At 42.9% G+C, this 27,656-nt stretch overlaps 1 protein-coding gene across 2 annotated transcripts in view; it reads left to right on the forward strand.

Annotated features, from left to right (window-relative positions):
* FNDC3B (fibronectin type III domain containing 3B) overlaps positions 1-27,656 on the forward strand; it is a 188,792-nt gene that overhangs the window by 100,151 nt on the left and 60,985 nt on the right. For both annotated transcript variants that reach the window (XM_068200294.1, XM_068200295.1), the window contains 4 exons: positions 45-288; positions 1,188-1,472; positions 20,247-20,305; positions 26,337-26,494. In XM_068200294.1, coding sequence (XP_068056395.1) covers positions 45-288; positions 1,188-1,472; positions 20,247-20,305; positions 26,337-26,494 — 746 coding nt within the window. The remainder of the gene's footprint in view (positions 1-44; positions 289-1,187; positions 1,473-20,246; positions 20,306-26,336; positions 26,495-27,656) is intronic.

Below are 27,656 nucleotides of genomic sequence, written 5' to 3' on the forward strand. Positions count from 1 at the left end.
TGTGTCTGGTTCAGATGCTGCCTAACGTGCTCCTTTCTCTGCAGGTGATAGAAGACAGCACGGGCGTCCGGAGGGTGGTGGTGACGCCGCAGTCTCCGGAGTGTTTCCCTCCCAGCTACCCCTCGGCCATCTCACCAACCCATCACCTACCCCCCTACCTGGCACACCATCCCCACTTCATCCACAACTCCCACACAGCGTTTTACCCTCCTGTCACTGGACCTGGGGACATGCCACCACAGTTTTTCCCACAGCATCATCTTCCCCCAACAATATATGGAGAGCAAGGTGAGCTGGGAGGAAGGGACTGGGACTGGCCTTTCACACCTGTGTTCAGCAAGGTTTACGGGCTGGGGGAGCCAAGAGTAGGAATGAGCTGGAGAACTTAGTGCCTTCGTTACATGGATGGAGCCTCCTTTAATATCCTGAGTGGGGGGCTTTAGCTATCCAGAGTATCCATTTTTAAAGACAAAACTGTTTTGGGCATGATATTTTCAAGGTTCACACTTAAAGTGAAGCACAAAATGGAAGATTGAATTATAGAAGGGATCAGGAAATACTGTGATCCCTGCAAGCTGACCTGCCTTAGTTTAAGGGAGTCATCCTTTGAGGGGGAAGTGGGGATTGTATTTAATGAAGTGTATCCAAAGAATGTACATGATATTTATGGTAATTTTCAAACTTTTTTTAGACAGTTTTAATTCCCAAAGCTTCTACTTCATGTTGCACTTCTCTCCTTGTGGAGCACAACTGACACGATTATTAAGTCTGTTTATACTGGGAAGTTAAATTGCATGTAATCCAGGGTTGGCAGCTTGGAACCAGCACATCTCAGCCCCTGAGGAAGAAAATGCTAAATTGCTCTGAGCTTATGAAGGCTTTTTCCAAAAGATCAGTTCTGTCTGGATTTTTGCTTGTAATCTGTGTCCCTGAAACACAAATTCTGAAAACAAGGGGAAAAACATGACCCTAATAGCGGTATTTTACGCACTCATCCAAAGTAAAATGCTGTCATAAAAGGAGCACAGTTAATACAAAATCATTACGAAAAAGGGTTTTAAAAGCTCCAGGATCAGCTGGAGTAATTTCATTTGGAGATAACCAGGAATTTGGTTTTCTGGGAAAAAAAAAAACCCTCAATGATTTTTGTTGTTCTGAGTTAACGCGGGCGAACCGTTCCGTTTCAGAAATCATACCACTATATGGGATGTCCAGCTACATCACCAGGGAAGATCAGTACAGCAAACCACAGCACAAAAAACTCAAAGACAGGCAGATTGACCGCCAGAACCGCCTGAACAGCCCTCCCTCCTCCATCTACAAGAGCCATATAGGCAGCTGCACGACGGTGTACAACGGTTATGCCAAGAGCCACAACGGGGCCAGCAGCGGCGGCGGGGGAGCCCCGGTCCTGAAGAAACCGGAGCGCAGAGCAAGGAGCAGCCCAAAGTCAAATGAACAAGACCCGCATGGTAAAAAGAGGGCTTTATTTATTTATTTTTAATTCCTTTTTATTGCACCTTTCCGGCTTGTGACCTCCTCTGTGTGGATCCAGTGGCCGTGCCAAGAAACACTCCCACCCACGCGTTAATACGGTGTGAACTTAAATCCGAACGCTGGGCTTGCTAGGCTGTGTTTGTTTTGTAAGGTGAGCCCAGTGCCTCCCCATCTTTTGTGACTGCTCCCTTGGTAGATGCAGCATCATTCTCTTTTTATCTGTTGGAAGCAGAAATGTGTTTTATGGGCGAGGTCTTGGTTTTATTTTGCTTTTTGGAGAGGCATCACGGCACTTTGCAAAAATCTTTGTGGACAATTAAATTATAACCAAAATCCGACTACTAGGAACCACTATTTTGAATATTGTAGATTAATCTTGTAAAGTTATTAGAAAGGTCAGAGGTGATGACTGAAAAACCAGAGGTTTTTTTAATATGAAAATTCAGTGAAAGCAAGATTAGTTGAAAACAGAACTGAGAAGAAATTTCTTAATGTTAGCCATTGGAAAGAGTGGTAAAATAAGTCTGGCTACTTTTGAAATAATTTTCTTCAGCATTTTCAGAGACTTGCCATTTAAAACTTCAGGTGAACAGCCCAATGCTTTACCATAATAAAATCTCATTTATCAAAGCTATTCTGCACACAGTTCTCCCTAAATTTAGTTTAGTAACTTGTTATAACCCCTTATATCTACCTGCCTTTCTCCCCTCTGCTTGTCTGTTTGCTGACTGCTACAGCAGCAGCTGCCTGAACGAACTTTGATGGAGTAACCAAAGCAGCATGTCCAGGATATTCATGATGTAGCACACTCTGAAATACCTTGAGTTAATTTATGCATAAAACACAGGTTTTCCAGTCTCTATCTATAGTGTATATTTATATGGTTCTGTACTTCTACGTGTGAGACATAACTTAAAGAAATAGTTATGAAAATTACCTGTATCAATAGCCAAAAAAGGGGGAAAATGCTGCTGGCATGGTAAGGAATGAGGATTTGCAGACGTGCTTCAGGGTCTTTAGAATTAGCAAGGAGCCAATTTGGGAATGCTGTAATCCAAGAAAATGAATCACTGCATTATACTTTCTAGTTATTTCTTGCCAATCAGCTTATGTGAACTTTAGTATTCTTATTTATGTTTAGGTGTTTATTTGAGGTGGAATACGTGAGGTGTTTGAAGCACGTGTGTGAAAGACCTGGAAAAAACCACAGCCTTACTGTTTCAGTTCAGTGGGTACTGAGCCAGCCTGGCTGATCACTTCTGAAATAATCTAGAAATCATTTAAAAGCATTTTATCTAAGGGTTTCCTGCAAGCCTTGTGTTAGTCTAATTCGTTGCCTTGGACTGCTCTGCTGTGCTGCAGCTGAAGAGCACGAGGGCTTTTAAAATACGAAGAAAATCAGTGGAGTCAAGGCTACAGCACGTCCAGTCAGCCAGAGAATGCCTTCAAACTGGGGACAGCAAGGGATGGAGTCCTCCCCCAGCTGTGGAAACGTCCCTACCTGAGGCTGTGCAAATAAGCATCCCTTGTCCCACCCTCCTGCCTTTTAAAATTAGGTTCTGCATCTGCACCCCAAAGTGGCAGCCCTGGAGTCACATCAACTGCTCTGCAGCAAGTCCCTGCTCAAAGCAGGAATAACAGAATTTTTTTCATATTAAAAGGAAAAAAATTGAAAGATACTGTGGGCTTAAATGTGAGGTGTTTGACATCAGTGTATTATTATAGTAAACTTACATTCAGAGTTCTCTAGAAAGGTCACAGAGGTTTTGTAAAGGCTCTCATGAAGCAGCTCCCTAAAATAAATTAAGTTCCCACTTGATATTCACAAGCTTCTAATGATTGTTCTTCTGTTACTTTGTATTTTCTTTCTCTGTTTCTTCTATAATTATTTGGGGATTTATTGATGAATACCTGACTAACCTGGCCACACAGGTAATTAGGTGAGAGTTAACAGCAGTCTGAGCACAGTTGCTGATTTGATTTATGCTAAGATGACAGTTTTTAGACTAGCCAGAAAAAATGTGTCAGAAGCAGCAAGTAGCAAAGGGGTTTAAACTTACAGGTTTTGTGGATGTGTATCTGTTCAGCCTGCTAATAGTTAAAAACTTGATGGTGCTGTGTGGCTGCTTCCAAAATTGCAGAATAGCCTGGAAAACCTATTTTTAGATACATAAATATATATAAAAATGTGTGTATATATGTATAAAACTTGTGGATAAGTCTTTATTTAGAAAACCACTTAACTGAAAAACTCTTGAGGAGGGGAGTAGGAATGTATGAATTTGCAGTAAAACTTGGAGTAAGGTGAAGGAGAGCTGGAGCTGAGGGCTTTGTTTGCATGGATTTTTGAATTGGGATTGTGATATGCTTGATGGCCTATCATTTCCTATCTGGCTGTGGGTTGTGTGTGCTCCTGCAGTGGAACTGGCTTCTTTGGGGTGTTTGGATGATGGAGCAATGCCAGGATCCAGCTGCTGGCAAGGGAGGGGGCTTTAGGAGCCCCAGACACAGCTGGAGCAGGCGCTGGCTGAGCTCTGGTTGCTGCAGAGAACAGCCTGTGTCAGTGCACAGTGCTGCAGCCTGACAGTGGTTGCTGTCCTCAGGGACTGGGCTGGCTGGAGCGAAGTTTGGGAGCTGCCTCAGTGCTGGAAGCGTGGGTGGGAGCTCGCCAGGGCCACCTCTCCCTGCAGTCCCAGCTGCTCCTGAGCTGATGCTCAGAGAGGCAGCTGGAGCGTCTGCTTTAGCCAGCAGGGAGGGATGATCCGCACAGGGGATTTGTGACAGGGAAGATGGGAGTTTCTGTTCTTGGATCTGCTGCCCCTGTGCTTAAGGTGATGCTTGTCCTGCTCCTTGGTAGTGATTTCTCTGAGGGGTGTGTTACTCCTTCCTTAGCACACCCTCTCTGCTGGGGCTGCGGTTATTACAGGGCTGCAGGAACAGTAAAGGGGATGGAACAGCTTCCTTATCAACACAGACTGAGAGGGCTGAGCCTGGGCAAGGGGGGACACCTTAGAGCCCCTAAAAAGGTTACAGGAGAGCTAGAGAGGGACTTTAGACATGGGCACGGAGTGGCAGGACAGGGCACATGGCTTTAAACTGAAAGAGGGCAGGGTTAGATGGGATATTAGGAAGGAATTCTTCCCTGTGAGGGTGGGGAGGGCCTGGCACAGGTTGCCCAGAGCAGCTGTGGTTGTCCCATCCCTGGGAGTGTCCAAGGCCAGGTTGGATGGGGCTGGGAGCACCTGGGATAGTGGAAGGTGTCCCATGGCAGGGGCTGGAACAAGAGGATCTTTAAGGTCCATCCCAAACCATTCTGGATCATGTGAATAATACTGAAGAAAATGTCCAGCATACAAAGCAAGGACGACTCGACCCTTTTCCCTGAAAACATCACAGTACATGTGATATTTAATTTAAAATGTGCTTTTCCATCCTAATCTATTCTCATTTCATGAATTATGCCCATGAAATTTGAGTAAGTGCTCAAGGAAAATTCTGCCATGTATCAATAACTTCCAGCTTCCTTCCAATATGAAAAGAAGGGTTCCCCAAAAATCTGCTTCACCACTGGAAGAAGAAATGGGGTTATAGATCATCAATTCTGAATGTGATCAGTACTGAAATTAAGTAAATTTACTCTGGATTCTTGTTAAATTATTGTTCAGTCCCCTCTCCAGTTGTGGATTCAGCCTGTGCACCTCTGTACTCTGTACAACATGGGGGTACATAAAAAATAACTTGGTGCTCCTATAATACACCTTTATCCCAGAGTGGTTTTATAACAGCAACATCCTCCTTTTACTAGGAAATGTGTGGTTTCAGATTGGGGATATAAGTGCAGTTCTGACCTTTTCCATTGACTGCATCACGCCGTGTTGGGCAGTGCACTTGTAAATAAATATTTCTAGTTATGTTGGAAATAGGCTGTTTTAAGGCAAAAAAGAAAAAAAAAAAACAAACTGATTGCTAATAATTGGCTGAAAATTAAGCAGTTCTTCTGGGTGTTTCTGGTAGGATGATGGATGGTGTTTTGTACAGGTGGAAGGCTTGGAGGTATGATATGGGCATTCTGATTTAAAATCCAATATTGGAGCTTTTCCACAGAGCTGTTTTAAAAACTGAATGGAACAGGAGGAAGCAGGGTTATGTTTTTTGTGGGTGGTTTTTTTTTTTGTAACGGAGCCTTGCCATGTAAAAGGAGCTGTAAGCGGAAATCCTGTCCCATTCATGCTGTCCTTTATGAATTTCAGTCTGAGTCACTTCCTTCTCATGCACTCAGTGGCTCCCTTCTTGGTCATGCACTGATCTGGTAGTTCAAGAAGTTCTCTGTGTGGCTGCAAGTACTGTGGGAACATAAGCAGTTTTGAGCATTCTGACAATGCTTTTGCCTATTTCCTTATAAAACATCTTTTTTTTTTTTTTTTTCCTCTCTTCAAATGAGATAAAATCTTTAAAAAAAAATCCTTTTTGAAGTTTGAAGAGCTTAAGATAGCCAAAAGTGTAAAACACTTGAAATGAGTAAAAGTGGGAAGTGGGCAATGGATTTTTGTGTGCATCCTGTGCAGGAGCTGGGTGCCAGAACAAACAGACTCAGCCTGGGCAGGGAGCTGCCTCCAGGCTGGTTGTGTGTGCCTTTGTGAAAGCATTCCTAAACAAGGTTCTGTCCTCATTTGAGAAGATCTGGCTTCATGTCAGCCCTTCTAGCCCAGGAGTGTGATGAAGATGATGCTGAGGAGGAGCCCGCAAGCCTGAACGTGTCCCACACGCTGCTCCTGGCTCCTCCAGCAGCATCCAGACCTGGCAGGCACCAGGCAGGGTCGAGTCCTGCCCAGTCCTTTGGTGCCCTCTCACTGATGTGTTGTCTGTGAACTCATCTAACTCAGTTTTGAAAAGCACATTTGCTTTCCCAGTGAGGAGCACTGAGTTTGGTGTGCACTTCGCTGCTCTGTGGCATTGATGTGCTTTACAGGTGGAGAAGGGAGGAAAAACCACGAGAATCAATTAATAGTTCAAAGAATTGTTGCAGGCTATTGACAGATCATAAACTCCCACTGTCATATGTGTACAAGCCTCAGAGGTGTTGCTTTCCTATTGTGGAGGTTTTGTAAACCTGATTTTGTGCACTGAAGCAGCCTCCAGCTACTCTGAAAGGTGAAAACCATGGCTTCAAATCCCTGCTGCTCGAAGTTTTCTGGAGATGTGGGCAGCTCTGTGTGCTCATTTCTTTGAGGGCAATGCATTGGGAATACACAGAAAATGGGCTTGGCAAGAGAAATTCCTGACAATGGTGGTTTTAATTTGCAAACATTTTAAAATAAGTACTTAGCTTGGCAAAGCAGAAGTTCAGAGGTGAAGAAGTACCCTCAGGTATCCCTGAATGGGGTGGGATGTGCTCTGCAAGAGTGGGTGGTGTATGAAAAACCAGAGCTGAGGCGTTCTTGGTGCAGCCCCGTCCTGTTCTCTCTCAATCTTCCATGTATCATTTAAATGTACTTAGGAAAAGCGTGTGGCTTTTTTCTATTTTTGTTTAACTGTATCAAGTTGTTGTTTTAATCCAGAGCCTGTTCATTAAAGGTAAATTGTAGGAGCTGTGATTCAGTGCAGACAGGAACAAGGCGAAGTTCCTCTTCTTACTCATTCTAGATCCTGTCAATTCTTTTCTATTTTGGTCCTGAATCCATTTTGCTTATTAAACCATACATTTATCTGTGCCTGTATAATCTATAGATTTAAAAGCTTATAAGAGTAGTTTCATCACTTTTGGTCCATGTAAGCAAAGAAGCTGAGAAACACTGGCAATACATGTAAATTTTATTTTCTTTTAGCTGCGAGCTGATGATTTGGTACATGCTAAAACACATTTGTTATATCAATGTAGAAATGTTCTGCAGACAAAATTGATCATAAATGTTTTTTTTCTGCTGCCATACAAAATACCCCTGTGTTAAATGCAGCTTCTCTGGTGTCCCTAAATTGTACTTGCTTCTATAAAATAAGGAGTTTCAATAAGATTGTCTCCTGAAAACAATCTGTCAAAACTGACACAGTGATTTTATTAATAGCATTGAAAAAAACATGCAGAAGAGTAAAATACATCTGTCAGGTTGAGTGAATTTTAGTACTATATCAAATAATGCAGCATGAAACATAATATTTAGTGGAACCAGAGACTTGTGGAATCTTGAGGGGATAGATCAGCATCAAACATGAAATCTAAATGGTGTCACTGTTCCTACTGCATTTTAAAAATAGTTTTAGCCATTAATACTACTTGTGTGAATGCTTCAGACTTATATCTCATTAGAAATAGATTTTGTGTGCTCTGTGCTGTTTTCCTATAAGTTTTAATGCATGAGAGGAAATAGGATGCATTAATTAGGGCATAGTCTGAACTTGAGAAACCAGTGTTCATTTGAGACACCCAGAATTTCCAGTGTGATATTCTCGTGCCTTGACCTTATCTCCCACATCATGACTGAGCTTGTGCTTTTGTTAGTTTCTATTTGGAAGTATGCCTGCTTCTTCAACAGTCTTTATCTTTGGTATTTTCTCTAAAATAATAGGCTGTGAATTGCTTGTTCAGGCAGTAAACAGAGTGATTATGAGTGTCAGATACACCGTTGTGTACCAGCTTGAACTCCATTAGCTGGGCCACACAGATTCTCACCAAATAATATTTTTGCCTAATAGTCACATAAAGTAACCACTTAAGTGAGCTTTATATAGACTGATGTTTGTATTAGAAACATATTGCAGGGTTCAGGTAGAGTACATTCCCAAGTTCTGTGTGCCTGCAAGAATTTATCCAGATCAAGCTTATTTTGTGACTTTTCTTCTGAAAAAAGAATGGCTAAAATGTTTATCCAGCTTCACTGAAATAAACTCTGTTGAGGGAGAGGAACAAATCTGTTTCCTCTGCTGTCTTGAAGCTTAACTTAAATCATGGGGGCTTTGATGGAGAAGGGTAAAAGCTAAATATCACAAATGGTGCTGGAAAGCAAGTCCATGCCCAGTGCACTCCCTGCCTCTGTCATAGCTTTGCCCAGTTCCAAACCCAGCAGTGTTTTGCTTTGAGCTGCCTGTGGCTACTTCCTTCTCAGGCATCTTGACCAACTCTTTCCCAGAAGTTGCCCGTGTGCCGATAATTTCCAGGAATTTGCCAGCCTGTGAAATCTTGTCTGCATGTGACCTGTCCCAAACAGGGAGGTATTCTCTTGCTGTATCCATACTGCAGGAACAAGCCCAAAGTTTATGGGAAGCCTGAATGCCATGGCAGTCCCCCTTCTTTTCACAGCACACTGCTTTGTTAGCACAGAGTTCTGCAAGCTGGGAAGGGCTGACACAGGGAGAGAGGAGATACACTCTATTTTTATGCACTTATCTTGAAAGACTAAAGAACCAGCTTCACAACTTTGGCACCAGAAGTTGTAGATAAGGGATTCTCTTCATCAGCTAAGTGGGAGCATCTCCTAATTTAATTGCACAATATTCTCCCATCTTCAGTGTCAGCTGTTCTCAGAGGTGAATGGAAATGCCTCAAACTTGGTTTTGGTTTTTTGTACCTGAAAATGAAAAGTGGCAATGTGGATGCAAATGATCCAGTGTGGTTATGAGGTGCTCTGAGAACTGGTGGTCTGGGCATCCATGGCTCTGAGCCATCCATGGGGCAGAATGGGTCACCACAGTTCTGGTTACATTTTTCGGTCTCATCACAGCAGCTGTGACAAAATAAATGGCATTAGAAGCTCCCTAATCTTCCTAAGTGTGCCAACTACAGGAAACACAGCTCAAAGTCCACTGAGGAGCATGTAGGGCATATCTAGTAAAGAGTGAGGGAATCTGGCTCCAGGGCTCGTGTTTGACCTTATTAGGGATTATAAACCCTTTGGCAGTGGCTGGTGTTTTACCTCAAAGCTGTTTTTCCCAACCCTGATCAGTTTCTGTAGGCTCTCATATTTTTATTCCCATCTGCTTTATCCCTCCCTTGCCTCATTTTGCCAGCAGGATCTCCTTGGCAGGGTGAGCTGGATAAACTTCTGCTCCATCATTTATCAGGAAGTCAGTGCTAAATGATGTAAGGCACAACCTCTTCCCCCAGAGGATCTTCATATTATCTCAAGAATTTGCTGCTTCTGCTGCAACTGACAGTCAAATCCAGAAGACTGAAATCTGAACCTTTTTCCTAGGCGTTTACATAATTTATGGATACCCACCCAACAGCAAAAAAAAAAAAAAAAAACAAACTACATTTTCATCCTGTTTAAATGCTCACTGATTAAATGCCTGTGATGGGGAGAAGAGTTGCACCAAGACCTCACAGCTTCAGAGCAAGATAAGCAGTGTATCCTCACCAGTTAGGAGGAGATAACATGGACCACCGACAAAGGATGGGAACCGTGTTTCCCTTATTTGGCAATATCTGGGACATGGAGCCAAAAGGGAGAGGGTATTTATAGGGAAGAGGTAGAACATTTCCTCCCTCCAGACTATAAAAAACAAAATGTGTTTGAGTCTAAGGATTTAATGAACAGCACTTAGTTGTATAGCCAGATGTTCTGAACAATGTCTGTCTGTACTTCCAGCTGGATTTGCAAAGGTGGTGAAATGAAATTTCATGTCCCCCTGAAGTTAATGGGATTTGTTTAATGAACTCTCTTAGGCTATGCTTCAAACCCCCTCAGTTACTCTTCCTTTTCTGAGGAAGGGTGGAATTTGATTTCTCAAGTTTTTGTGACCTTCAGTATATTTGCTTTTAAGGGGAGGAGGAATATTAATGCAGGGTGATGCTTTGAGTGTTGCAGTTAACAGAAAGGTTAAACATTGTTTTAAAATGAAGCAGCCATTTCAATTTTCTTCAAGGTTTATTATAAAAGATGTTGTCCTGAAGCTTGAGTTTGTTTTTTGTGTCGGTTTTTTTTTTCCTTGTTTTTCTTTTCCCCTCTAAGGAGCTGTACTTAGAAGCAGCTGCTTTGATTTACTGCGATTCATGTGACTTGTGCCTGAATTTCATCTCAGCAATGAAATCCAGAATGAGCTGAAATTCCTGTAGCTTTGTTGAATCCTCCCCAGCAAGCAGTAATCAGGTGGATATTTATGTGAAATATTTTAAATATTTGGAAGGTTTCTTAGTGGTGAAACTGGTTGTGCCAGTATCCAAGATCACATTTTGGCCTCGTCCCATACAGGACTGTTAATTGCCCATGCACTTCTTTTAGCTAACTAGTAGGAAGTTGGTACAGACATTATAGATCAGGTTTTTTAAACCTTCTTGAACTCATTCTTCCCATCTCAGGCATGAGAGGGCACAGATAAGATTACATCAGCCTTTTTGACTTCTGCATTTTATAAATTTAAACCCCAGTCTTCATTAAATGTTCTATTTAATATCCTTCTAGCTCATATAGTCATAGTTCAGCCTTCAGACAGGATTGCAAAACAATTTAGGCTGGGATTGCTTGAGTCAGTTGATTGTCATCTGTCATGAGGAAGATAATTTATTTCTGTTGTGCTGTCAATCTGTAGGTGTTTGGGTTGATTTAAAGAAGGGAGGGGAAGCTCTTTGCCTTCCCCCATCTCTGAGCTGTGGTGGCCTGCTGAGTGGAAAGAGAAAGATGTTATTTGGTTTCTGGGATTACTGTGATCTCTTCCACCACTCATTGCAATTTCATTGTATCATACTTTTCATCTGGAAAAATAGGTCAGTAATTTACATTGGTGATAGAAGAGCTTAGGTTGGGGCTCACTCAAAGAATGTTGTAACTGCAGCCCCTCACTAGGCTACCACTGAAAAATCCCAGTGCAGGCTTCATGAAAAATCTTTGCCTTTCTAGCACCATGATTTGGAATGGTTGTATTTAAAAAAAAAAAAAAAAAAAAAAAAAAAAAGCCCCAACTTTTATTCCTGTGGAATCTAACATCTTTTAAAGATGTGCAAATAGTGTAAGTAGTGCATAGAAATAAAATTTCTGCTTTAATGTAAAGGCTTAGGCAAAAATCAAGAACAGTGAAAAGATGACACACTTCCTACTTTTATCTTGTTTTAGGGCAAGTTTTCCCTGCTTACTTTCTCATAGAGGATGAATAGCTTGCTTTGCTCTGACTGTTCCTGAAACTGAAATAGTGGTTTACTGCTCAAACCCAGCATCCCAAAGCACTTTGCACTGCCCACCATGAAGAAGGCATTTCTTCTTTGATTCAGGCAAGGTTGAGGAGTTGTGACTGAGGGCAGAATTTGGCCTGCAGTTATTTTCTTAAATTTTTTTAAGTTCAGGATGGGTTCTGCTGAGCCTCTGCATTGGGGAAGTGCTCTGCTGCCTTCCTATTGTTGTAGCAAACTCGGTGGCTTTATGAGGTTCACTGCCAAGGAAGTTGTTAATTTTGGCTGAGGAGCTCTGTTTAATCCCCAGCAAGTTTGGAACTCCTATGGAGTCTGTTTTGGCTGTGCTGTGTGATTGTTTTTCTGTGCAAATATGCAGTTCTGCAGGTTATTTTGCTAGTTTTGTGTTTGATCAGGAAAATGCTCTTATTGTGTAATAGGCAGATTAGCAAAGGGTTTATGGCCAGAATTGCCTGTGGTCATATTTTTGAATGTCAAGAAGGAGTAAGTTTTGTTTTGTGTTCAGTACTGGTGCCATTGTCCCCCTACACTGGGGATGGCAGTAAAGAGAAAAATATTTCCTCACTGGCATGGGGCAGCAGACACAGGATTTTAAAGGCCACTCTAAAATGGTACACTGGAGACTTGTCACTGTGTTCATGAGGGACTGTGCTTTCCACCTCAGCTCTTGGAGAGTGCCGGGCTCACCTCTGCCCCAGCAGGACTTGGTGTGGCTGTCCCAGCAGGGACACTCAGGAGTGACAAAGCCACGCCTGTGGTGGGATGCAGTGGAGCTGTCAGTGACCCAGCTGGGAAGAGAAGACTCATCCTTGGTGCTGTCAGACTTGGACTTTTTGTCAGTGCAAGGAGGAGTCGTGAGCCTCCTTTACTGTGTGTTCATGATGCTCAGGCTCCTGCTCTGCCTGGCTGTGACAGTCAGGTGCCAGGACTAAAGGGAACCTTTTCTTTCGGAGACAAAATCTCTCTGTAAATGCCAGGTGGTGTAATTTCATGGCTGGTGTCAGACATCCTCTTGACCCAGCTTCACATTTGAAGAAGCCTGGGTATCTCAGCCATGCTGCTGACCATCCCCTGCTCCTGCTTTGAGCTGGGGAAGCCTCTGGAGTTTTTATGGCCATGTCACCTGAGGCAGCCTGGGGTGCAGCTGCCAGCAAGGTGCAGCTCTGCAGAAGTTGCATCCCTTTCTGAATGACCATGGGTTCTTCAGCCTGGAGAGCAACCCTTCAGTGTGGCAAAGGCTGGACAGGCAGTTACAGGGAATGAGGGGAAATGAGAAGGACAAAGCATGAAGCAGCACGGAAATAAATGGAAGGAATTAAGCGTAAGGAAATTCCACGCATCCCAACTATTGTACAAAATTCTGAGGAGTGTGCAGAACATCATTGTTCCTAGGAAAAGGTTAGTGTTTGTTGGCAAAGTTTGTAGTCAGAGCAAAACATCTGCCTTCTACCTGGAAAGTGGGAGTCAGGAGCTCCGGGAAAGTTTTAGGAGGGACTTTCAGTCTCTTTGTCAAATACATGACCACAAGATAAAGGGGTGGACACTGCTTGGTTTGTCTGCAAAGCTTTTATTGTCTTTCCAACCCCACATAGGGTGCGAGCTGCTGTGACAGGATAGCAAAAGGGAAGCTGCTGAAAATAAAAAGAAAAAATATTTTGACAGAGAAAATAAGCTAAAGCAGGTCGAAATGATGAAAAGAGAGTGCTCCAAGAGGAGGTCCTGTGTGTAAGTGGTTTGTTGTTCCAGCAGATTCAGCTTGGGCTTCCTCTGTTTCTTTGGGTTGTGTCATTGTTTGGTTTGGTGTTCCTTCAAACCCAGCCAGCTGCAGCCATCCCCAGTGCCCTGCCTCTGTTATCTGCTTTGGGAGATGTACAAAGCGCTCGCTCAAGATGTCAGATGGACGTGATGGAGATGGGGGGTTGCTGTATTTTACTAAGAAAGCCTTTTCTGCCTTCTAACGGACCAACTGTGTGTTCACAGTAGGAATTCGCTCAGATCTCCAGCCAATAAAGTAGGAGTTGTTTTTGCTGTCTTCCAGCAGTAGCAGTGAAGAAGCAGAGAAAAACAAACCCAACATGTCACTTACCCTCCATTTGTCCCTTGCATCCAGCCTTTTATTTCCCTTGCTGGTTGCTACTGATCTTATTTTCCTTCCTCCATCCCAATGAAAAACATAGATCCAAACAATAATGCCCTCACACTTATTTTTAGAACACTTTTTAGCCCAGGTGACTTCACTGTGTACATCTGAATGCTCCCACATCTGGTCCTGATTCATGTGATAGGAAGTGCCTTTGGTTAAAGAAGGATGAGCTGTGGGTTTGCACTCCAGGTATTTTGGAGTATCCTGTCCCATGGACAATATGATACTGAAGCAGTCAAGGTGAAACTAGCAGGTCAATAGATATGGACTGTGGCCAGGATATCTCTGAAGTGTGGGATTAAATTCATGCCTAAATCACAGTGGTGTTGAGGCAAAGCACTTCAGTCATCCTTTGCTTTATTGTCACAGTGAATCAGGATGACTGGAGATTGGATTTTTCTGATTTTAGATCTGAAAATGTGCCTTTCTGGATTTTATACAGGGGTTTTGTTCTATTTGCCTTCAGTTATTCAGGGGTTCGTTAGGGTGGGGGTTTTGTTGTTGTTTGTTGTCGTTTGGTTTTTTGGGGTTTTTTGTTTGGTTGGTTGGTTTTGTTTTTTACTATCTATATATGTTTTGGTCTTTAAGGATAAATGAAGGATAAGCTCCTGGACATTAATTAATGTATGTTAGCAGGAGAAATCAGATAGGAACAGTGGGAAGGCACTTAGAAATTGAGAAATTGTGATACACTCATGCACAGCAATTTTTAAAGAATTCGAACATGTTTAAACAATTGTATCTAAAGCTGGATAACATCAATCTCTCTACCTTTGTCAGGGGAGCCATAATTGTGTTTTATCATTGATCTTTTTTATTAGCTTTCATGTAATGAACAGAAATTTGAAATACTTAACATTTAGAAATCTTGTCCAGGCTTAATTAATCATCTTCCTTGGTGTATAATAGGTTCACATTGATTGGTGTGATTGACTGTTTCAAATAGAAATATTTTTTATCTCAAGTTTTTTGTTCTGAAGGGCTCCCTGTTCTGACCAGCTTGGAAATGGTACTGGGAAGAATTTATTTAAGCCCTGTGTGTTCATTGTGACACTGGATTTGCTCTTCCCAGTGTCACATCTGTAGCCTGGCAGTTCATCCATGAGCCTGCCCTGTCCTGGGCTGCCTCCCTGACAGACTGGAGAGCTGCATCAAACTGGATTAGGCAGGAATTTGTCCTGGCTCTAATTTTATTCAATATTTTCATTAAGGGCTTGAAGGATGGAATAAGGATTGAGGCTTATTAAATGGTAGTCCATATCAGGCTCTGATAGGGTTGAGAGTGCTTGATGGGTCAGGGAAGGGGAACAAGACAGGAGGAGAGCTCTGTAATGGCCTTCAAAGAAAAAGTTTGATCAAGGCAAGAGACAAGTACTTCACTGCAGCTAGTTGTTCTCAGACCTGCTGGTTTTTTAATTAGGTGGTAGTCCTGGGAGGAATAGGAGATTGCAAACACCAAGGGTCAAGTTATTCTGTAGACAAAGAGAAGAGTAAACTTCTAAGCAAGCTCTTAAATGGGTCCTTAGTTCTGGTGCTGCCAGGACCTCAGCTGGCACTTGGCGGGCAGGGCTGTGCCACATCCTCTGAAGGATGGAAATTAATTTAAAAAACATGGCAGAGGACAGCAGCAGGTGGGGTCTCTTACAGACAGGTGTGGAGAAATGAGCTTGTTTTGTTAAAAGAAATTCCTGCAAGTATGCGAAAGGTGGCAACAAAGGAAGGGGTGATGAACTCGCCTGGGGCAGATGTGCAGGAAAGAAGGAATAAATTTCAGATGCAGCAGGGAGAGTTGAGATGATCTTCCTTGTGTTGAAGAGTTAGATGCTGTGGGAGTTTTCCTAGCTGAGAAGTTTGGAGATGACCATGATCACGGGGCAGGAGGTCATTTATTTAATTGTCATTTATTTTGGAGCGACGGGCCAGGGAGCCGTCTCAGAGAAGTGGTTTGGGTGTGGATGGTCATGTCTCAGCGCAGGAGGATGGACTCGGTGACTGTGTCACATCCCCTCTGGTCCTGTGACTCAGCTGCTGCGTGACATCTGCAGCTTTAGGTTTGTTCTTGCACAAGGAGCTTATTAACTTAGGTTTCTGCAATTCCCTGGAAGTCTCTATGTGTTCTCCTTGGTGTCTTAAGCTCTGACAGGGGCAGGCAGCTCACAGCGGAGCGGGGCTGTGTTTTGAAGAGCTCATTTTCTCGGGGGCTGTAGGTTGTGCTGTACGTGACTGATGAAAAATCTTTCCCAGCATTAAAGCCGGTCACAGCCCCGATAAATCTGGAACAAATTCTGAGAAAGCATGTCATGTTATGACTGGCATATCTGTGAGCATGCAGCTCTGCTTGAGAATTAGACTCAGAGTGTGCAAAGTGCTAGTGCTGATGTCATTCCTTTGGAATGGAAAGGCTGTTGAAACAGTAAATACTTTCTGTGGCCAGAAGCTAAGTCTTGAGCTGGACCTTTTCCTCTCTTCGAAGGAAAGAATGCAGAACAAACCTAAAATGTGTATTTGCAATGGGAAAATCTTAATTAGTTTAGAGCTTTTAGCTATTTCAAACCATTTACATACACAGCTGCTGTTCATGCAAACATGTAAACTATTGATGGAAACTTCAAACTTACCTTGAACTGACATTTTTTTCCCTGTTTTTTAAAGCTGTGCTTTGTTTTTAAAAGTATGGTTGGAAAGGTCTGAAAATTATATTTGTGCAGTACGTGCAGAAAGGAACATAGACACAGGCTAACAGAAGCACAGAATAAAAGGCTTTAGTTCAGCAAGGCTTGACACTGAAACCCTGTTAGCACCAAACAGCTGCTGAGAAAGTGTTTAGATTTTAGGGGCATTTACTCCTGGTTGTATCTACAGAGTTTTGTTTATGATTCAAAACTCTGGAAAAAAAGGGAGGACTTGACGTGGTCCAGGTCTTTCTGCTGGCTTTTCTGCAATAAAAGATTAGTCTGAAACGCTGGATCCAAAGAACCCACAGCCTGGGAATTAGAACCTAATGATGGGAGTGCTATAATGTCTCTCAGACAGTGAGATCAGCAGGGCAACTCAGATTTTTGTAGTGTCCTTCAGAGGACCCCATGGAGCATTCACAAGGAATTCATCCCCACCCCCAGCTTCCTCCTAGGAGGAAGAGTTTTGCCATGACAGATGTGGGGAACAGATGTTGAGAGGAAAAGTTAAAATGGGACAATGACCTGAAGTGTTAGTTGGGCTCCTCCTTGGCATGTCTGAGCTCCTGTTCCCTGTGGCAAGGGAAGAAAGCAGCTTCTGCTGCCTGCCCCTGCAAGCCCCAGCATTTGGGGGGTTTGACATACAGATTTTCTGTCTTCCTGTCAGATACTAGGTGCTCCATCAGCTGAGGGAGAGGAAGGGACAAAGACTGAAATGCAAATCAACTGTCTGTTATTCAGGGACAATTAGTCCCAGGTAGGTGAGTCACGCTCAGCCACCCACCACCTTTCCTGAGCAGCTCTTGGTAGCTTTTTTGAACCTGACTTGCCTGTTTTGCATCAAGACTTGCCCATTTCTTGCTGCTGTTCTTGCCCACTTTTCCACCACTGCATCTGAGATGTCCAGCAGATGCTCATGCTCCTTGTCCCTAAATGCTCCAGTGAGCTAATTTAGAGTATAGTCCTTGGTGGCTGCTGAGTGACAACAGAGAGCCAGGAGGAAAGGCCTTCCAGCAGCTCTGTGTTATCAGATAGAGCATATCAGATTGTTTCTTTCCTTCTCTATTGTCTTCTATTTCAGAAGGCTTTCTGCTCTTTGTTGGCTTGGAAGGAAGATGTTGAGCTTGATACTCAGAGATTGGCAGGTCAGAGCAACTTCCCTGCTGAGGGAGGGATTTGGGACAGGTCTCTCTTCTCCTTAGCTTAGTCTAGCTGAGGAGACTGTGAATAATCATGTTTATTACAGAAAGGAAGTCAGCCATCCACAGAAGCCTGAGATATTTTTTTAATGGCTCTTGAAATGGGAAACTAAGTATTTGAAATGCTGAAAATACTGTAATTCTTGATAACCACTCCTGAGGTCCCCTTTCAACCTGCAGAGTTCTCTGATGCTATTGTAGGCATCACTTGTGAGATTTATTGCTTTCTGCCTTTAGTATTTGCTTTATTTTCACAGGGCATTATTTGTTATATGTATCCGATTCCTTCTTTCCCTCTCCCCAAAGTTTTTGGAGAATTGTCTTCCACCTCCAGCTTATCTGTATAAACACTTGGTGGTATAAATGTCCCTCTTGACCTCATAAATGTCCATCTTGACCTCATAAATGTCCACATGTCTGTAATAACCCAAGGCCTCTGTATCTGGTACCCAGAGCCCTCTCTGTGTGAACAAGATACATAGTTGGGACACTCATGTGAAAAAAATTCCCTGAGTAGGACACTTCATTGAGAGGTTTGATTGAAGTAATTAAATTATTATTTATTTGCTGGGCATACCCACCTCCCTTAAGTCTTGGAGTCAACTCCTGTGCCTGGAGCAGTTTGAACCCTCAGCCCTGACCTGCAGAGGGTGGGAGGACTCAGTTACTGTACAAAACAATCTCCTTTCATGGCAGAGGGAAATGAGATTTCTTTGGGCTTCAGAGTTTGTTTTCCTCTCCTGCTCAGTGTGACAGAGTATCCTTGCTAGAAAGCAGAGGGAGGGAAGAAAATTCAGTCCACATGTTTGGGATTTAAGGTTGAGAGTGATTCACACTCAGCTTCTGGGGGTTGTAATTAGGGGTGACATAATAACCAGAAACTTTCGATAAAATAGTAGCAGCTTTTTTGTTCCACTCTGAGCTGCAGAAGCTGCTTCTGATTAGCATCCCTTCGAGATAAGCCTGCAGGATCTCCCCACTGTGCAGATCTGCCCCGAGGCTTTTGTGACACAGTTCAGTTCTTTACTGATGCTGAAAGGAACCCTGCATTCTGAAACACCCCAAATTTTGACACTTTCACTTGGATGAGCATCTCAGCCTTTTCCTTAGCCAATTTAGTCCATCTGTGAAATTTTGAAATCAGTATTATCATATTCTGGCTCAGTGCTGCCAGCTGATGCTCTTTATAATACACTCTGAGGGTTATCTGCTATGGAAAAACAACAATCTTGCTATCCTCAACTTCTCCTGAAATATTACTGCTCCTTTCTTTTCCAAGTGGCTGAGACTAAAAGGAATCCAGGAATGTGTGCAGCAGGAGATGTGTCATTCCCAGTCCACACCAAGGTGCATTCTTGTAGGGAGAGATGGGCATTTACACTGGAATTCTGCCATCAGCATTCAGCCAATTCTATTTTTTGGCAGTCGAGCACATGGAATTTTTAAAAAGAAGATCTACTTTTTTAAAGCAGGTCACAGACAAAAATAAAGACACATTCTTGGGCTACAAGAAGTAGGTCAGGTTTTGGGGGAATCATTAGAGAAAGCTGTTGATCTGATCCCACCTATTTATTAATGTTTTTTGCTTCCTATGCCAAGGATGTCTGGCTCATTTTGCTTTAGGTAAGATATGTTCTTCTGCTTTGGTGAGCAAACTTTTTGCATTAATATTTTAAAAAAGAAAAAAAAATAATAATAAAAAAAACCAGGAAAATATGTTCCTAGTTTTCCATTAGAGAATACTGTAGTGGAAAGTGAGGCCTCTCTGTGCCGTGGTCCAAAAGGAATAAAGCTGCTTTGTGTCACCTCATTACTCTGAGCTGATGTTTCACCTCAAGATTGTTTTGATGGGGGAGGATGAGGGAAAGGCTGATTCCACTGCTCAGAGGATGGCCCCTGCAGCACCTTCTGCACAATTATCCCTCTCATTCGGGGGGAGCATTGCCCAGCCTGTAGGAGCTGCTGTGCCAGGCACAAGGCTCAGGCAGGGAGGATGGGTTGCTGCTGGTCAGACTCTGGGATTTGCCTCCACAGCTGGAAGGTGGCTGTAGAAGAGCTTTGGGCATTACCCAGTTTAAGGACAGGTGGCTGCAGGGTGGGTGCTGGGGCTCAGGGAGGGCTCCTGTGTGGCTCCCCCCGGTTTTCCCTGCATGGGACAAGGACACTTGTCCTCTTCAGAGCCCTGCTGGGCAGGGGGACAGCCCAGTCTGCAGCTACTGGAGTGGAGGGTGGGTTTGGGTAACAAACCAGGTTCAGCAGGAACCGAGAAACTCCTGGGCTTCCTTCGCAGCTGAGTTATGGAAACAGCACCCTGGTTTTACTCTCTGAGTGCAGATCACAATTAATAGCACTGTTTGTGGAGGACACCTCTACAGACAGTCTCAGTTTTCTGAATATCTGCAATTACTGGAAGTTTCATTCCCTCCTCTTTTTGAAACTTTTTTTTTTTTTTTGTAATATTAATCCATGTAGCTGCATGCCTTAAATTCACAAGGCAACTGATACTCATGTTGTAATGTCTGTCTCCCTCCCCTATTTTTATTTATGTAACTGAAATTTTTGTTTAATTCTGGTAATTTATTTCTCTTCCTCTTTCCACATTCTCTCTTTTACAGAATTTGATTCAGAAACAAAAAGGGTTCAAGACATTCTTTCTGGAATGGAGAAACCACAGGTATGTGATCCCAAATTGCCACACAAACGTACAATAGCAAATGTGAAAAGTAGATTGTGTCACAACATACTGGTGATTTCACAGGGGAGCACCTCTGATTCTTTCCCTTAGCAGATTGCTGCCACTAACTCATTTTACTGGGATAGAAATCTGAAGGATCTTTTGTGTTCATGGGTGTTTGAGGGCTCTGCCCATTCCAGGAATTGCACCAGTTGTCTGTTTCCAGAAGACAATTCCCTATTCACACTGTAATGGGGAACTCAGTGCACTGGGGTGACTTGCATAGCTGTTACCCCCTCTCCCCTGGGTTTAACTTTGTCATGAGCAATTTATGTCTTTAATCATGATTAAATTAAGCTAATTCTATTATTCAATGGCAAATTGCTATAGTCTGTGTTTGCCTGAGCCATAAAAGCCTGTAAATTATGATGGAATTGAATCACCCTGTAAATAACCCTAATGCTGAGGGTGCCTGCAGTCAGGTGAGGTTATTCATAAATCTGGTTGTAAGCCCTTTTCTAGTTGGGTGTGTCAGATGAAAGCCAGAGGAGCACTGTGGCTCTGAATGAATGGTCCAAGCCAGCACTGGGAGAAGCAGTCATGGGGCAGAGGGGGGCAGAAATCCCAAAGCACAGCCCATCTCCTTTGCTCTCCAGAGCTCAGGCCTTTCCCTGTCCAGCTGGAGAGATAGGGCACAAATAAGCAAATAAATGAAAAATAATGGTGGAAAGCTCATGATTTGGTTCAGCTGACAGAGGCTGATTCAGAGACATTCTGCAGTGGGAGCCTGGGCTGCAGGGGTGGCAGAGCTCAGGGAGAGCCAGGCGTGAGCACTGGCTGAGTTTTTGGACTCTCTTCCGATGGATGCTTTTGCTCTGAATAAATACAAAAGGTACTTGGTGTTAGATTGCTCCATCAGTAGGTGCTGGTGTCCTGGCATGGCAGGAGCTGGTTCTAAGCCACAAGCTAAGCCAGGCCTGCAGAGATGGCAAACACCAGCCTGAGCTCTGTCCACAAGGTGGAAGTCACATCACTGGGTGTGGAAACAAGTGACAATACTGAGCTGAGGAGTTTCAGGGGGCTCAGAAGGGAAGAAAGTGCACTTAGCACAGAGTTGTTGTACAGAGGGAGTCAGTATTTTAGTACCAAGGATCACCTGAGTTTTACTCATTTGGTCAACAGCCACAGCCAGCTGCTTTTACAAAAATCCAGAGAGCTGACAAGAAAAATGTGTTGTTCCATACTTTTATCCTTAGAGGTAGGGAGAGAAGCTATTAGAACAATTTGCAGGATTCTAAGATCTGGACAATTAAATTTATGGTAACCAGAGCCTTTAAAGCAGAAAGAAACAAACAAAAAAAAAATAGACAAAAATAATTTTCCTTTAATCATGGCCAAAATAGGATTTAAAAAAAAATCCAAACCATGGCAAATGCTGGTTCAATAATAATGATACTTACTGAGGTGATGTTGGAGATTATCTATTATTCTCTCTCTGTAACTTTGACATTTGTGAGTAATTAAACTCACAGGACTCTCACAAATCATGAATTGCTGTGAATGATTCTGTGTGTGTATAGCCAATATTACCTCTGATAGAAATATATCATATTATACATAAATAGTCATCTTGGTCATGTTTCTTGGCAAATCTTATGCATATACAAGTGAAAAATAAAACAATGAAAGGAAAAGAGCACAGTGGGCAGTCAGTGACAAGTGGGTGATGCTGTGTCTGCAGCACATGGATTTGATTTGTCCAGGTGGGCAGCTCTCTCCGTCCACGGGGGGATGAAGCCATCCAAAGGGTTTAGCCTTGTGAGCAACGGCTGCAGGAGAGATGGCACTGGGAGGTGTCTGGATCATACAGGTACCTCTCTGAGGACAAAATATACACAATTTTAAAATTATTACTTCATGAAAGGCCTTTTTTCAATAATAGATGTTGTTACCTGTATGAGAGGTGTGCAGCCGAGCTGTAAATTTAATCAGAGCTTTGTCTCTTTAACAGCCAGAATTTTAAGAAGCACCTTTTCCTTTTAATCCCCCATGGTTTTGTGTCAGCTGAAATATGTTTTTAATTCACGTTATCACAGACAAAGTAATCATTCTCTGAAACAAATACCTCGTTGAGGGGAGGGAAACTTGACTCTGGGTTTGTGAAATGGCTGCATCTGACAGCCAAGGGTCTCGGGGGGACATCCCCCCCGTGGGGAATCACCAGGGCTCTGTCAAACCCCAGCTCAAACATCAGCCTGGCTTTCCAAAAGGCAGCCTGCTCCTGCTGACTCGCTCTGCAGCGAAACTCATATTTAATCACTGGGGTTTTTGCCTAAAATTGCAGGATTAGAGCCGTAATTTAAAAGCAGAATCTCAACCCAGTAATAACTGTGAATTCATTTGACCCCCAAGCCTTTCAAACCGTGCCCTCGAGGGAGTAAATGAATGTTGCTTGCAGTGTAGTTCTCACACATACAATGAGCCCCGAACCACACGATGCCTGTGAATGCTAACCCGGAATTTGAAAGATAATGAAAGTTGTACAGAAACATTTTTCATTACCTGAAAGACGGGAAGGGCCGATACTCATCAGTCTTGTAACCTTATTGAAGTGGTGCAGGAGTTGGATTCTTTCCCAGGGGCTTTTATGGAATAATTATTTACACCACCGAGTTTTGATAGAGCAGAAAGGAGGCATTTACTGTGTAAACTGAGAAGTTTTCAGAAACTAATTAACTCTGCTTTTCACCAGACATACAGAACTCCTTATGGGAGAATCTTTTGTTAGGTCTCAGCTAAAAGGCCAAGCCAGCCCTCTTCAAAGCAGGCACAGTGATTTTTGGGGACAGATGAGACAGGCTGGTGGAACTCAGAGGGAGCACGAAGATTTACCTGCCCAGCCTGGGAAGAGATGCTCTGGCTGCTTATATTTTGCCAGATGGAATTAGTGCACTGTTAATGAACAATAAGCTGGTTTTAAGTGATGCTGAAGTATTTCTGCCTGCAAGCTCAGGAGGGCCAATAAGCCCACCATCGTGGTGGTGGCTGGGCCGTTCCTTACAGCCTGGAGGGGGCTGGTGCAGGTCTGTACCTTTGGAAGGGCGTCTGGGGAAGTTGGGGAAGTTGGAGGTAAAATACTGAACTGTTTTTTCAAGTGCCTGCTTGTTATTCTCAACATATCAAAACCCCATTTATTTAACTTAGCTTTCTTCACAGCAAAGCTAGTGCTTCCTGCTCCAGGTAGGAGTTCCTTGGTAAACTAAGTGGTGGCTTTGGCCATGGAAGGAGATATTGGCAGGTGACTGCGATATGGTATCAGCCTGTTGGTCAGGGAGCAGCAGATAGGTTTATCTCCAGCCACACAAATAAATCCATTCCCAGCTGACGTGCACAGCCCAGGGAGGGAATAGATTTGCCTTTTCTGACTTATCTTGCAGACAGTGACCCCTCACTTGCTTTCCCGGACTTGCTGTGTGTGCTCAGTGCAGCTAAGACTGGTGTCTAACCATTTCTGGTGTTTATTTTTAAACCTGCAGCAGCAGTTGCTGTGTACCTACGAGCTCCAGGGCAGCCGGCAGCCACTCCGGGTGCTCCTTCCCTCTGAAATTAATGGTGTAGCTGCAGCAGCTTAGCAACTGGCTTTGGACTTTTATCCTCTGCTGGCTTCAGAAAAATAGTCTGACAGTTTCTAGCAGTTAGGCCACAAGATACTTTCTCTTATTTTAAGAAACCCAAGACCTAACTTTTTACAGATTGCTGAAGTTCGTGGAGGGCCAGAGTTTTGCCGTATGTGGAATATATACGTGTGTCCTTGGGAGTAGTCATAGAGAAAAACATTTCAATAGAACATTGGCAGGATATTGTGCCTCCAGCTCCAAGTCTGTCTGAATTTATGAAAAACAATTATGCAAGCATATTTCCATAATAAAAGAAACTGCATGTTGATGGGCTGAGCTGGCATACTAGTAATGTCTGTCAAAAAACCTTAAAATCTATTTGGATCTTGTTAATCAGCTTTTTGATCAAAATATTATTTTGAATGCAGATTTTTAGCTCTTACGTGTCTTTGCTACAATTTCATTTACATATGTGTGTGTATATACATATATGTGTATGTCCCAAAAAAATTAACTTGTCTTACTTGAATCATTCAAGATGCTTAAAAGGTATCTTATCCAGCATCAGGGTTAACTGCTCCAAGATTATAAAATAAACATTGATTTCATAGCATCAGAAAAACACAATAAGAAAATGCCACAAAAGAAGAAACACCATGAAAATTCATAAAACAATTTGCACGTCCACGTTTTTTACAAAGAAAGCTTGATGCTAATTAAACCTTCTTGCCTTAAAACTTATTTTTCACATTAGCTTGAGCAAAGGTTTTCTTATTTTGGCAAGACTTAAATGTGCTGCTATAAATTAAAATCTCTAACTTTTGAGATCATGGCATTTATGATGAGACATTTCATGGTGTCACCTACTTGTCAGGCTGTTAAAAATGGATTAACGACTTGCTCAGAAAGAATCTGGTTGATATATGGGTATCAGATACAACAGTTGCAGTGCTCATCAGCTGGAAGCAATGTGTTTCCACACGAGTAAGGTAAATATTCTCCATTATATAAAGATACCCAGAAGCTGGATTTGTAAACAAGCAGTCCCTGAAAGCTGATTGCTGATCCTTCATTCCCAAGTAATTTGTGGGTAAGGGGTTTCACTTGTCTCAGCAAAAGTTAGGAAATGTGTAACTGAGCACCTGCAGCATTCATGTTACACCTTCTGAAATAACAGCATCCAGCTCTTTGTGTTGCAAAAATCTGTCAGAATTATAGATGCCGTGAAATTTGTTGCAAAGGAAAAATAAAGAATATAAACCCTCAGTCTTTAATTCCTCCATATGGAGGCTAACTAAAAAAAATAATCTTTACATATTCACTACAATTAACAAGGAAAAACACCGTTATTTTCATGAGGAAAAGTGGAGAGTTGGTGGCAGAGCATTTGAGCTTTTGGAGGCTTCGAGGCTTCCCTGGGATATTTCAGCAGGCTAGTGTGAAAATGTGCTGCCTTTCCCAGATAACCAGTGCAGCTATTGCTTTTTATTTATTTTTCTTTCGAGACAGTGGCAGGGGGGATTTTTTTTTTTATTCTTCTTTCTTGGCCTGATAACAAGGCTGCTCTCTGGGAAGCTGCTGCTGGCTGTGTGCAGCTGATGTGCCAGTGGCTCTCCTGGTGAGCAAGGTGATGCTAGTTCTTCAAGCTGTGTGAACCTGGCTGTCCAGAAGAATACAGTGGCACTGGTGGGGTGATAAAATTCGTTTGGTGCAGGAGTTTGAGGTACTTTTTCTATGTTTTATTAAAAAAGATTCCTTATCCCTTTGCCACGGAGTTGTTGCACACAGTGGTGACTGCAGATCACACACAGTCCTTCTATCAAGGCACAAAGTGAATGATTTGCAGTGTGGTTTTTAACTGACAGGTTGGACTTCTATTATTATTTTCCCTTGTGGTTTTGAGCCAGCATAAATTTTCATGTTGAATTGGGTTTTTCTACTGACTTGCTGTTGAGTTATTGTGGTTTCAAGTGGCAAGAAGGAGCAGGATGACTGAAAAAGCCATCAGAGTTTCATTGAAAAAGCTCCCCAACAATAACTTCAGAAAAATAATTGTGTATAAAACAATCTAGAGGTTAAAGTCTTTGTTTCACTTAGCTCCAGGTCCCTTTTTGGGAATGGCCACAGCAGTAGGTACCTTCAGAGGCATCCTCTGCTGGATGCTCAGACAGTGATGAGCCCGTTCCCTGCAGGGGAATCTCTCTCTGTATTCCTCATCTTTTAGAGATCACTTTTTGCCATGAGTCTGTGTTTTTGTTTGTGTTGTTGATCATTTCTGACCCTTGACTTTTCAACTCTAGCTCAGAAATTTCCATCTTGCAAGAAATTGATTGTGAAGATGCAAGCAAAAAGCAAATGCTTACGGAACAGTGGCTTTTCCTCGGATTTCAGATTAACTGATGGTTCTTTTATAGGTTACAAATATTCAAGCAAGAACAGTTTTGCTTTCCTGGTCACCTCCCACTGGCCTTCTCAATGCAGATAGACACAACAACGGTTTGCCTTACACCTGTACCTACGAGGTTGCCTTATCAGATAAAGGGAGAGATGGAAAATACAAGATCATTTACAGGTAAAAACCAGCATTTTTACACTTTCTTGTTTCATTAGGACTAAATCCTCTGAGCTTTTCAGGGCATGGCCATCAGTCACAGAAGAAAGGCACACGTTTCCTCACCAGAGGAGCTTGCAGGGAGCTGGTGGAGTGCATGTCACAAGGTCCCTAATTGTCACCCCATCCCACCTCCCCAGCACGTGGCACATCCTGCCTGCAATGCCATCACTCCCATTGCCAGTGAAAAGGTTACTTTTTCTTTTATGCTAAATGTCAAAACCTTTCGTGTACACCATGCAGGCAGGAGAGCTGCCTTCCTAATGGGCTAATTTTGTGTGGACTTGCAGAATTTAGAACAGTAAAATCTTGTTATTTCAGCTAACGAGAAAAATGTGAGGGCTTTGTTGCTTTGTAGTGTCTTAGATGAGCAGAGGAGGGAGTGGAGCAGTCAGTAGGTTGCAGAGGCTCCCCAGAAAAACCTGAATACTTGGCTCTCAGCAGGCTTCAGTAAAAATTCTGAGGGATTTCTCTGTGTCTCCTTGCAGTGATCCTCTGAGCTCATTCTGTGATCAAGTACATATGGTGTTATGCCTTTCTTCTTCACTGCTAATGACGTCTAGGAAAGAGAATTTGGAGATGTGACCTTGGCTATTGTGAAATAGCTAATCCTTCCCAAGTCTCATTAAATAAAGTCCAGGTGATAGAGCATTTAAGGAATTACCTCTTGAGACAAAGCCATCTCCTTTCTTAAGATGTCCTGTGAATTGGGGTATTCCTCTTGCTATGCTGAAGGCAGCTCTTGGATAATACAAAAAGGGTGTATTAACCAGGGAAAGGCTGCCTGATTTTACTCTTTTCTGGCATTTGCAGCAGCTGTTTGTGAGCCAATGTGAGCATCTCCATGGTCAAGTGTGTGCTGCTGAGCTTTTAAAGTGGGAAGGACACTTTGTAGTACTTCTTGTGCTTGATGGCTGCACATTTTCCCCTGGTTATGAAATGTTGTGCATCTGTTTTAAAGCTGCTGGTGGTGATGTGTCTCCTGCTGCTGGCCAGAGTGCAGCCTTTAGCTTGAAGTGGTATGTTCCATCAGGAGCAGCAGTAATTGTTATTACTATAGGCAAGAGAAAGTCTGCAATATGCTGAATACATTGTCTTTGGAAGGAGGTGCACTCATTTCAGA

The sequence above is a fragment of the Anomalospiza imberbis genome, chromosome 10 (assembly GCF_031753505.1).
Source record: "Anomalospiza imberbis isolate Cuckoo-Finch-1a 21T00152 chromosome 10, ASM3175350v1, whole genome shotgun sequence".
In the NCBI taxonomy this organism is placed as follows: domain Eukaryota; kingdom Metazoa; phylum Chordata; class Aves; order Passeriformes; family Viduidae; genus Anomalospiza; species Anomalospiza imberbis.